Raw genomic sequence first — 13,819 nt, 5'->3', positions numbered from 1 at the left:
ACATTTGACCGTCAACCCAGGGGTTGCGGGTTCAGTCCCCCTCTTCACCAATAAAAATACTGAGCATCTTTTTGGATACACATTAAACAAGTGTCCTGTGTGTCTTGATATACAATGGCATCTATTTAAGAGCCAGAGTAGCTCTTACCAAGGTAACATTCTGTCTGTGCACTATGCCCCACAACCTAACAACACTGATACTGTCATTGAAGCCGTTGCCCGTGGATAGGCCAGTGACTAAGGCCAGTTAGGTAGTAAAATATACCATACACATGCATACAGCACAACATTATGCTATAGGCCAGTAACATAGTAAAATTTAATAACCATACACATACATACAGCACAACATTATGCTATAGGCCAGTGATGTAGTAAAATTTAATAACCATACACATACATACAGCTCAACATTATGCTATAGGCCAGTAACATAGTAAAATTTAATAACCATACACATACATACAGCACAACATTATGCTATAGGCCAGTAACATAGTAAAATTTAATAACCATACACATACATACAGCTCAACATTATGCTTTAGGCCAGAAACATAGTAAAATTTAATAACCATACACATACATATATACAGCTCAACATTATGTTATAGGCCAGTAACATAGTAAAATTTTATTACACATACACATACACACAGCACAACATTATGTTATAGGCCAGTGATGTAGTAAAATTTCATTACCATACACATACATACAGCACAACATCATGCTATAGGCCAGTGATGTAGTAAAATTTCATTACCATACACATACATACAGCACAACATCATGCTATAGGCCAGTGACGTAGTAAAATAAATTACCTTACACATACATACAGCACAACATCATGCTATAGGCCAGTGACGTAGTAAAATAAATTACCTTACACATACATACAGCACAACATCATGCTATAGGCCAGTGACATAGTAAAATGTTATTACCATACACATACATACAGCACAACATCATGCTATAGGCCAGTGATGTAGTAAAATGTTATTACCATAAACATACATACAGCACAACATCATGCTATAGGCCAGTGACGTAGTAAAATGTTATTACCATACACATACATACAGCACAACATCATGCTATAGGCCAGTGACGTAGTAAAATATATTACCTTACACATACATACAGCACAACATCATGCTATAGGCCAGTGATGTAGTAAAATTTCATTACCATACACATACATACAGCACAACATCATGCTATAGGCCAGTGACGTAGTAAAATAAATGACCTTACACATACATACAGCACAACATCATGCTATAGGCCAGTGACCTAGTAAAATGTTAATACCATACACATACATACAGCACAACATCATGCTATAGGCCAGTGACGTAGTAAAATGTTATTACCATACACATACATACAGCACAACATCATGCTATAGGCCAGTGACGTAGTAAAATGTTATCACCATACACATACATACAGCACAACATCATGCTATAGGCCAGTGACGTAGTAAAATGTTATCACCATACACATACATACAGCAAAACATCATGCTATAGGCCAGTGACGTAGTAAAATGTTATTACCATACACATACATACAGCACAACATCATGCTATAGGCCAGTGATGTAGTAAAATGTTATTACCATACGCATACATACAGCACAACATCATGCTACAGGCCAGTGATGTAGTAAAATTTCATTACCATACACATACATACAGCACAACATCATGCTATAGGCCAGTGACGTAATAAAATAAATTACCTTACACATACATACAGCACAACATCATGCTATAGGCCAGTGATGTAGTAAAATAAATTACCTTACACATACATACAGCACAACATCATGCTATAGGCCAGTGACCTAGTAAAATGTTATTACCATACACATACATACAGCACAACATCATGCTATAGGCCAGTGACGTAGTAAAATGTTATCACCATACACATACATACAGCACAACATCATGCTATAGGCCAGTGACGTAGTAAAATAAATTACCTTACACATACATACAGCACAACATCATGCTATAGGCCAGTGACCTAGTAAAATGTTATTACCATACACATACATACAGCACAACATCATGCTATAGGCCAGTGACGTAGTAAAATGTTATTACCATACACATACATACAGCACAACCTCATGCTATAGGCCAGTGACGTAGTAAAATAAATTACCTTACACATACATACAGCACAACATCATGCTATAGGCCAGTGATGTAGTAAAATTTCATTACCATACACATACATACAGCACAACATCATGCTATAGGCCAGTGACGTAGTAAAATAAATTACCTTACACATACATACAGCACAACATCATGCTATAGGCCAGTGACGTAGTAAAATAAATTACCTTACACATACATACAGCACAACATCATGCTATAGGCCAGTGACGTAGTAAAATGTTATTACCATACACATACATACAGCACAACATCATGCTATAGGCCAGTGACGTAGTAAAATGTTATCACCATACACATACATACAGCACAACATCATGCTATAGGCCAGTGACGTAGTAAAATGTTATCACCATACACATACATACAGCAAAACATCATGCTATAGGCCAGTGACGTAGTAAAATGTTATTACCATACACATACATACAGCACAACATCATGCTATAGGCCAGTGATGTAGTAAAATGTTATTACCATACGCATACATACAGCACAACATCATGCTATAGGCCAGTGATGTAGTAAAATTTCATTACCATACACATACATACAGCACAACATCATGCTATAGGCCAGTGACGTAATAAAATAAATTACCTTACACATACATACAGCACAACATCATGCTATAGGCCAGTGATGTAGTAAAATAAATTACCTTACACATACATACAGCACAACATCATGCTATAGGCCAGTGACCTAGTAAAATGTTATTACCATACACATACATACAGCACAACATCATGCTATAGGCCAGTGACGTAGTAAAATGTTATCACCATACACATACATACAGCACAACATCATGCTATAGGCCAGTGACGTAGTAAAATAAATTACCTTACACATACATACAGCACAACATCATGCTATAGGCCAGTGACCTAGTAAAATGTTATTACCATACACATACATACAGCACAACATCATGCTATAGGCCAGTGACGTAGTAAAATGTTATTACCATACACATACATACAGCACAACCTCATGCTATAGGCCAGTGACGTAGTAAAATAAATTACCTTACACATACATACAGCACAACATCATGCTATAGGCCAGTGATGTAGTAAAATTTCATTACCATACACATACATACAGCACAACATCATGCTATAGGCCAGTGACGTAGTAAAATAAATAACCTTACACATACATACAGCACAACATCATGCTATAGGCCAGTGACGTAGTAAAATAAATTACCTTACACATACATACAGCACAACATCATGCTATAGGCCAGTGACCTAGTAAAATGTTATTACCATACACATACATACAGCACAACATCATGCTATAGGCCAGTGACCTAGTAAAATGTTATTACCATACACATACATACAGCACAACATCATGCTATAGGCCAGTGACGTAGTAAAATGTTATTACCATACACATACATACAGCACAACATCATGCTATATGGCCAGTGACATAGTAAAATGTTATTACCATACACATACATACAGCACAACATCATGCTATAGGCCAGTGACGTAGTAAAATAAATTACCTTACACATACATACAGCACAACATCATGCTATAGGCCAGTGAGGTACTAAAATTTCATTACCATACACATACATACAGCACAACATCATGCTATAGGCCAGTGACGTAGTAAAATAAACTAGAAATGTGTCCATAGGACACGGATGCCCCCACTTCGATTTTTTGTCACAGAAAATAAGCCATAATGATTATTCAGGATAATCTGCACATATAGGATAAGTTGAGTTGAGTTGGGTTTTACGGCATCGCAAGACTGTATAGGTTATATGGCGCCATTCAGGCAGGAAAAAACTTGTTGGATCCACATTGGACACATACTTTTCAAGAATTAGATTGGAAACATATATTTTTGAAGTATTTTTGGCAAAAAAGGGCCGTAACTCCTAAATGACTAAAGCGATTTCCATGACTATCGAACTTGATCAAGATATTATGGTCACAAACATGTGTTTAAAGTTTGGTGAGGATTGGACAAACAGTTTTCAAGAATTAGATTGGAAACATATATTTTTGAAGTATTTTTGGCAAAAAAGGGCCGTAACTCCTAAATGACTAAAGCGATTTCCATGACTATCGAACTTGATCAAGATATTATGGTCACAAACATGTGTTTAAAGTTTGGTGAGGATTGGACAAACGGTTTTCAAGAATTAGATCGGAATATATTTTTGAAGTATTTTTGGCAAAAAAGGGCCGTAACTCCTAAATGACTAAAGCGATTTCCATGACTATCGAACTTGATCAAGATATTATGGTCACAAACATGTGTTTAAAGTTTGGTGAGGATTGGACAAACGGTTTTCAAGAATTAGATCGGAAACAATCTTCGGGACGTACGTACGTACAGACAGACAGACAGACAGACGTACGTACGGACAAGGGCAACCCTATATGCCGCCACTTTGTGGGGGCATAATTACCTTACACATACATACAGCACAACATCATGCTATAGGCCAGTGACGTAGTAAAATAAATTACCTTACACATACATACAGCACAACATCATGCTATAGGCCAGTGACCTAGTAAAATGTTATTACCATACACATACATACAGCACAACATCATGCTATAGGCCAGTGACGTAGTAAAATATATTACCTTACACATACATACAGCACAACATCATGCTATAGGCCAGTGATATAGTAAAATTTCATTACCATACACATACATACAGCACAACATCATGCTATAGGCCAGTGACGTAGTAAAATGTTATCACCATACACATACATACAGCTCAACATTATGCTTTAGGCCAGAAACATAGTAAAATTTAATAACCATACACATACATATATACAGCTCAACATTATGTTATAGGCCAGTAACATAGTAAAATTTTATTACACATACACATACACACAGCACAACATTATGTTATAGGCCAGTGATGTAGTAAAATTTCATTACCATACACATACATACAGCACAACATCATGCTATAGGCCAGTGATGTAGTAAAATTTCATTACCATACACATACATACAGCACAACATCATGCTATAGGCCAGTGACGTAGTAAAATGTTATAACCATACAAAAAACATACAGCACAACATCATGCTATAGGCCAGTGACGTAGTAAAATGTTATTACCATACACATACATACAGCACAACATTATGCCATAAGCCAGTGACGTAGTAAAATGTTATAACCATACAAACTAGAGCTGTCACAGGAGTGACAAATACCCCCAAATGCCGCCTGGACACAGGAATGGCAAACCATTCCTTTGAAAAGAGGCCATAACTCCAAGGTTTCTGCACAATGCATCTTCTTTTATCATGCATGTATTGTTTTATTTAAATCTGTTGAGTAATTTAGAAGTTACACTGCTGACAAGAAAAACTAGCCTTTCATGAGTTATCGTCCGGAAACCGTTTTTCTATTTTTAGTAACAGTGACCTTGACCTTGGCCCCACCAGCCCCAATATCGAACTTGACCTGTATCTTCTGATGTTACACCTGTGTACCAAAAATTGTTCAAATCTGTCTAGCCTTTCATGAGTTATCGTCCGGAAACGGTATTTCTATTTTTAGTAACAGTGACCTTGACCTTGGCCCCACCAGCCCCAATATCGAACTTGACCTGTATCTTCTGATGTTACACCTGTGTACCAAAAATTATTCAAATCTGTCAAGCCTTTCATGAGTTATCGTCCGGAAACCGTTTATCTATTTTTAGTAACAATGACCTTGACCTTGGCCCCACTAGCCCCAATATCGAACTTGACCTGTATCTTCTGATGTTACACCTGTGTACCAAAAATTTGTTATCGTCTGGAAACCATGAAAACCGACAGACCGACCGACCGACCGACCGACCGACCGACCGACGGACGGACGGACGGACGGACGGACGGACGGACGGACAGACAGACCGACCGACCGACCGACCGACCGACCGACCGACAAGCTCACTACTATATACCCCCTCAAACTTTGTTTGTGGGGGTATAAAAACATACAGCACAACATCATGCTATAGGCCAGTGACGTAGTAAAATGTTATTACCATACACATACATACAGCACAACATCATGTTTTTGGCCAGTGATGTAGTAAAATGTATTACCATACACCTACATACAGCACAACATCATGCTATAGGCCAGTGACGTAGTAAAATTTCATTACCATACACCTACATACAGCACAACATCATGTTTTTGGCCAGTGATGTAGTAAAATGTATTACCATACACATACATACAGCACAACATCATGCTATAGGCCAGTGACGTAGTAAAATGTATTACCATACACATACATTTGGAAAAAATGACATTTTTGGAATGGCCTAAAAATTATGTTAAACTAGAAGGCTAAGGGGGGTACAGGCCAAGTATGAAAAAAAGAAAAAGGTGTCATGACATAACGTTCTCAGACAGTGCAGAACTGTAAACCTGCAAAATTATCTGATCCAAATACAATAAGACAAGGTACAGTAATCTGATATATCTTCAAGATGTAAAATCATAAAAAAGTACTAGTTGTTTCCCTTTTTTACCAAATTCACACCTTATTTATTCACTTAATGTGTTCAGATAACCTTGAAGTTGCACCATTTTATAACAGCTATTTGCAAATTTCAACATTGGGAGGACACACACCTCCCATCACCCACACCAACCTCATGTTGCAGATATCTGACAGTTTTTCTTTAAAAATCCTTGTTTGGAGCACTTGGAAGTTGGCCCTATACCGTAAATGACTGGGTATAAGACGATAGGGGGTATTAGACGCAGGGAAAAAAATCTGTGAAAAATCCGAGAAAAAAACTTTTAATCTATGTTTTGGGTTAAAAGACGCATAGAAAAAATGTCAAAATCGTCCGGCATTTTCAGCCACCATGTTTGTTGACAGTGACAAATTTTTTTTTTCGTGAAAATGGCGATGGTTATCTTTAAAACCATACAACCATACTGTCGAGAATGAAAAGTTATGTTATGCAGAAAATATTTTGACAGTGCCTAACTTTGTTTTTTATATGTAAGTTTGATTATTGTTTAATTCAATTTATTATTCAAAATAATATTGAATACCGTAATTCACAAGAGTTCGGACACCATAAATTAATTATTTTTTTCGCTCTCCAAATACATAGAAAATTATCATTTTTACATTTTATTTACATGTTTGTTTAACGTGCCTTTTTTCTTCATGTTTGGTTTTTACCACTTATTAATTTATCCGTAGTAATCAATGGTCATAAACTTATTTATTACGCCTATAAGTGTAAATCCTTCATGAAGTTAATTAAAACACCATTTTATACATGCACTGAACTGAATAAACACATTCTATCGGCTTCAGATCAAAGAGTCACACTGTGTGACGTCACATAACTTACAGTTATACCCACGAGGATCTCGTGGAGAGCATGGACATTGCTATGCAGGATTAATGTACGATTATTGCTTCATATAGTCTTTAAGTGTGGTACAAGTTTGAAAGCTTATTGGCAGATCGTTTTACAAACATGCCATGTCGATGTTTTCTTAATCCCTTGATTGGCCTTGTTGTTTGTTTAATCCTCAAATAAATATATCACACTTCCTTTTCAACAGGCAATAAATCGTTTAGGATGGGTAGTAACTAATTAAATTGTCACAGTGGTGTATATGGTTAGGTAATCTAGCCAGGCATTGTAAAGATAAAAATCAATAATCTTCGTCTGTGAAACTTGGTAACTATGAAAGTTATGATTGATGTATTTGGGAAATAATTATGAGTGTCCAAATATTTAGAGTGTACGAACTCTTAGGTGAATTATCGTAACTTTAATCGAAAAATATTTTTGTTGAAATTATAAACGTCTTACGATATACCGTATCCCGATCTTCAAGTGCCGTTTTAACCCGTATATACTCGATCAATATGACGCGAGTAACATCCCTTTCTATATAAATCTCAAACTCTCGGCTAGACATCAGAAAAAAAAGTTCAAAAAATTGTTACTGGGTATTATACGCAGGCATTTTTTTGCATCAAAATCTGAGGGAAAAAAGTGCGTCTAATACCCAGTCATTTACGGTATATGCCCCTAACAGCCAACAATGAACTATTAGTATTTTAAAAGCCTTAAAGCTGCACTCTCACAGATTGAACAGCTTTTCTTTTTTTTTGTCTTGAAACGAGCCAATTTTTGTGAAAATCCATGGAAATCAGTTATATAAGAGTCCTAACAAAAACATAGATCGCATTCATACATCGCATTTTATATTTAAGTTCAAAATTTGATAATTTATGCATTTTTCTTAAACCATTTAGCCATAAAACATTAATTTTCTTAACGGAAATATGAAAATCTGAGATCTGATCTTTTGTCAGCAATCTTTTATCATTGGTTTGCAGATATTTACGCAAAAATTTGCTCTTTCCAAGACAAAAAATAAAAAAGTTGTAAAAATGGTATATCTGTGAGAGTGCAGCTTTAAGAAAAAAAGAAAAACTTAAGATTTCATTTATACTGAGAATTCACACCTTCTTTCACATTTAATTGCCCAGCTTACCTACTGCCGTAACCCTTTAACAACTATGATAGGCTACACAGAACTAATATTATAAACAAGTCTTTGGATCATCAGGGTTTAATTTGTCTATTACAAAAAGCACAAAAAAAGAAACAGACCTTGAAGAGGAATAATTGCTTTATTACAGTACAGACCTGCATTGGAAAGTCTGTGGCAAGGGAAGGTTTGGTGTCAGCTGTACTGCAATGTCCTTGACCCCTGTAACATGCAATATAATACAAGAGCATTGTGCAATACATTCATTGTATTTACGGGTTGTTGTTTCAACTAATGAAATACATAATACATACTGTATGTTTATGTTTGACTTAATTCACAGATTTTATTTTTTGGGCGACAATCTTTTTGTTCATTATGCCCTTAACAGTAAAGTTAAACTAATCGTTGAAAGAAATGAAAGTAGCTTTTTATTCTGCTTCAAACATCAAATATGACATAAATCCTCAACCAATACTCACCATCTTTTGGCAGACAAGCCACATGTACCTCTGAAGGTAAAGAATAAGATTATTTTAAATCAATCGCAAGTTTAAATATTCAAATGGTTAAGCTACAAGATGACAAGTTTCTTGAAAATTGGCAGCAAGTTTTAAAACAGAAAAACTGTTGTGAAAAATGTGATCATTACATTCTATCCCTACACGTACACAGCAAAGAATTGTGCCAGGTTGGAATTAACTTAACAAAGGAAAAAAAACTGTTTCATGAAAACTGAATTTTCAAACAAATACTTACTTGGAATGACCTTAAAGTTTGTGGAATTTTCTATGGAAACAGACACTGCATGGACCAGCTGATATGGAGAACTGGCCACCTGAAAAGTAAGGTCAATAACTGTTTTCAATAAACATTTTTTTTTGATTTTAAAACATAAATTATTTTGACTCAAAAAAGATGCTTCTACCCTTTACTTGGAAAAATCTAGTTAACTTCTGGTGAATTCATATGCATAGTACATCCCTTCACCATGGCAGCGCTTTCTCTACATTTCATGTGTTGGTGCAAACCTTAGAACTAGCATTTGCATAGCTATACATACATGTGACAGCAATGTAAACCGGACACATACATGTAGAGAGCAATGATGACCAAGGCATACGTGACACATACATGCAAGAGGGATTGTAGACCTGACACATACATGTAGGAAGCAATTTTGACCTGAGCACACCTGACACACACATGCAGGAAGCAATGTTGACCCTGGCTTACCTGACACATACATGCAGGAAGCAATTTTGACCTGGGCATACTTGACACAAAAATGTAGGAAGCAATGTTGACCCCGGCTTACCTGACACGTACATGCAGGAAGCAATGTTGACCCCCGCTTACCTGACACATACATGTAGGAAACAATGTTGACCTGGGCTTACCTGACACTCACATGCAGGAAGCAATGTTGACCTTGGCTTACCTAACACATACATGTAGGAAACAATGTTGACCTGGACTTACCTGAAACTCGCATGCAGGAAGCAATGTTGACCTGGACCTACCTGACACTCACATGCAGGAAGCAATGTTGACCAGGGCTTACCTGACACACACATGTAGGAAACAATGTTGACCTGGGCTTACCTGACACACATATGTAGGAAGCAATGTTGACCAGGGCTTACCTGACACTCACATGTAGAAAGCAATGTTGACCTGGGCTTACCTGACACATACATGTAGGAAGCAATGTTGACCTGGGCTTACCTGACACACACATGTAGGAGGCAATGTTGACCTGGGCATACCTGACACAACCATGTAGGAAACAATGTTGACCTGGACTTACCTGACACACATATGTAGGAAGCAATATTGACCTGGGCTTACCTGACACTCACAAGTAGGAAGCAATGTTGACCTGGGCTTACCTGGCACATACATGTAGGAAGCAATGTTGACCTGGGCATACCTGACACACACATGTAGGAAGCAATGTTGACCAGGCATACCTGACATATCTTAAACAGCTATCGAGTTATGGCCAGGGTTAAAGCTGCACTCTCGCAGATACTGTTATTAAAAAAAATAATCTTGAAATCAGCCAATTTTGCGAATATGTCTGGAAATCATTGATATGAGACTGCTGACAAAAGATCAGATTGCAGTTTTCATTTTACTTTCGAAAATTAATGTTTTATGGCTAAATGTGTTGCTAAAAAATCAGTAAATATGAAAACCTGCAATCTGATCTTTTGTAAGCAGTCTTATTTCACAGGTTTCCAGACATTTACACAAAAAATGACTGATTTTAAGACAAAAATTAAAGTGACCTTGATTCTAACAGCCCCAAACACAATCCCATGGAAGTCCTCCATAAAATCTTCCTACATATCAAGTTTGGTCACAGTATGTCAACCATAATTGAAACAGTAATCTATTTTAAGTAACAGTGACCTTGACCCAAGGGAGCCAAAAGGCAATCCATGAAAGCTCTGCATAAACTTGTTCTATATACCAAGTTTGGTCACACTATGTCAACCCTAACTTAAGTTATTCAGTACTTACCATATTTCTATTTATAGCAACAGTGACCTTGACCTAGACCATAACTCTCGGGCCCAAAACACAATCTCAGGAAAGGTCTCTATAAACTCTTCCTATATACCAAGTCTGGTCACTTAAGTTATTTAATACCAACCGTTTTTCTATCAAAGGTAACCTTGACTTTGATCCTAGGGGCCTCAAACGCATTCCCATAAAAGGTCTCCATAAACTCTTCATATATACCAAGTTTGGTCTGTTTATGTCAAACCTAGCTAAAATTATTCAATACATAAGGTGACTTTGACGCTGCCTTCCCACCAACCTGCCCGAACAATGACGCAAGTCATTTAAATAACTTGTTTTTCCTTTATGAAAATGTGGTTAAGAATATAAAAATGTGCTTTTCAAAAGATATTAAAAGGAAAATTAAAAAAAAAAAAATCATTCAAGGGCCATAATTTGTATTTAGGGTTAAAATGGAGTTATGTTCCTTGTTGTAATATGGTCGTCAATAATTCTGCAAAGTATTAAGTTCATTGAATGAAGGGTATAGAAGTTTTTTTTATTAAAATCTTAAAACTTGCCCTAAAACTTTAACCTGCCCTAAAATTTTAGGATAATATGGAGTTATGAAACCTCATTGTGTGATGGTCCTGAATAATTGTGTGAAGTATTAAGTCAATTGAATGAAGGGTATAAAAGTTATCAATAAATATCCCAACCTGCCCTAAAACTTTAACCTTAGTTTCATAGACAATCAGGGGCCATAATTTTAATAAAAGATAATATGGAATTATCTAACCTCATTATGTGATGGCCCTGAACAACTGTGTGAAGTATTAAGTCAATTGAATGAAGGGTATTGGAATTATAAGTGAAAATCTCAACTTGCCCTAAAACTTTAACCTGCCCTAAAACTTTAACCTACGTCATTCATAGCCATAACTTGTATTAAGGATAATATGGAGTTATGTAACCTCATTGTGTGATGGTCCTGAACAACTGTGTGAAGTATTAAGTCAATTGAACGAAGGGTATAGAAGTTATTAATAAATATCCCAACATGCCCTAAAACTTTAACCCAAGTTCCATAGCCAATCAGGGGCCATAATTTGTATAAAGGATAATATGGAGTTATCTAACCTCATTTTGTGATGGCCCTGAACAACTGTGTGAAGTATTAAGTCAATAAAATGAAGAGTATTGGACTTATAAGTGAAAATCCCAACTTGCCCTAAAACTTTAACCGGACGCAGACGCTGGGGCGAGTAGTATAGCCCTCCTTATTCTTCGAATAGTCGAGCTAAAAACAAACTATCAAAGAAATAATGCCTTTTGACCCCCTTCTATGGCTGATCTTAATCTTGGTCTAGCTTCACCCCTGGCAAGTGGCAAATTACTTGAAATGGTCAAATCCAGTAACGATAATCTACTAACCATTTGCAGTCTACATGTCAGCCTGACACAGGCATCCACTTGCTTCAATCTGTCCACATACTGGCTCAGGCTACACTCGGACTCTGGAACACATGAAGAACATGTGGGGCTTTTTATAGGGGCTCAGACTCTTCAGTTTCAATCGACATTTGAAACATGACAACATAAATATCATCAGCCATCATCCAAAGTTTATTATTGCCAAGTAAATGGCTTTGAGTCTTTTATAACATTAATAACATCTGTAAAAGGTTATATTATTAACATTCCTTCTAAATAAAACATTTATTTACAACAATCATTTTGAATTAGAGGCATTTCCCTTTAATGTTGGTATATCATCAAATAGAAATGCCACAGAAAAGCTATTAATAGTGTCTGATTTCAAATGCCCTAATTGGCCAAGTAGCATCTGTTTTTCATACCATTGCTGTCTCTGGTTTGACTGTGTTTGTTGGCAAATATATACTTTGCATCAACAGAAAGTCTGAAAAGAAATGATTAGAAAGTTACACATTGACACTTACACTACTGTAACAATTCAATTCAATTCAATTTCAATTGAATTTAATTGAATACACTACTGTAACAAGTCAGTTTACTATTATTGGGGCAAACTTTTTAAAGATCTAGAAATTTATTTGAATACTCTTCGACTGTAAGGAATCATTATTTTTAAAAAATATTTATTGCAAATTCAAATAAAATTTATGTAATATTTACAGACAAACTTTCTGTTTCATCATTTATCTCATCAGAAGCAAGAAAATATGATTCTGATAATCAGGCTTCATATATTTCTTAAACTTACATAACCAAATGAAGAATCACATTCCTTTACCACTGTTGTGAAAGACTTGCAATGCAATTAATATGATTAAATTCTAGTGATATAATTGTACTAACACAATTTTTTTTTTCATTTCTAGTTGTGTTTTAAATTTCTCACCTGTCCCAGGTAAACACAGAGGTGTCAAGGTGAATAATTGTTGCCAATGACTTCTTTTCGCTTGTCTCTGAAAATACATTTTTGCAACATTATTGGAAGACAGGAGTGCTGTGGATTAAATGCCAACCCTTTTTAATCAATAAAAGGCCATAAATCCACATTGATTTAGGTC

At 36.0% G+C, this 13,819-nt stretch overlaps 1 protein-coding gene across 2 annotated transcripts in view; it reads right to left on the bottom strand.

Moving 5' to 3' along the window:
* The window catches only part of LOC128229398 (AP-5 complex subunit beta-1-like), a 56,452-nt gene that overhangs the window by 2,712 nt on the left and 39,921 nt on the right, over positions 1-13,819 (bottom strand). For both annotated transcript variants that reach the window (XM_052941301.1, XM_052941302.1), the window contains exons 17-22: positions 13,648-13,714; positions 13,124-13,185; positions 12,699-12,781; positions 9,513-9,591; positions 9,236-9,265; positions 8,912-8,975 (exon numbers count right to left, since the gene is read on the bottom strand). In XM_052941301.1, the coding sequence (XP_052797261.1) occupies positions 8,912-8,975; positions 9,236-9,265; positions 9,513-9,591; positions 12,699-12,781; positions 13,124-13,185; positions 13,648-13,714 (385 nt within the window). The remainder of the gene's footprint in view (positions 1-8,911; positions 8,976-9,235; positions 9,266-9,512; positions 9,592-12,698; positions 12,782-13,123; positions 13,186-13,647; positions 13,715-13,819) is intronic.

The sequence above is a fragment of the Mya arenaria genome, chromosome 3, assembly GCF_026914265.1.
Source record: "Mya arenaria isolate MELC-2E11 chromosome 3, ASM2691426v1".
Taxonomy (NCBI): Eukaryota; Metazoa; Mollusca; class Bivalvia; order Myida; family Myidae; genus Mya; species Mya arenaria.
The sequence above is the reverse complement of the archived record's forward strand: the minus strand, read 5'-3'. Positions and strand labels throughout refer to the sequence as shown.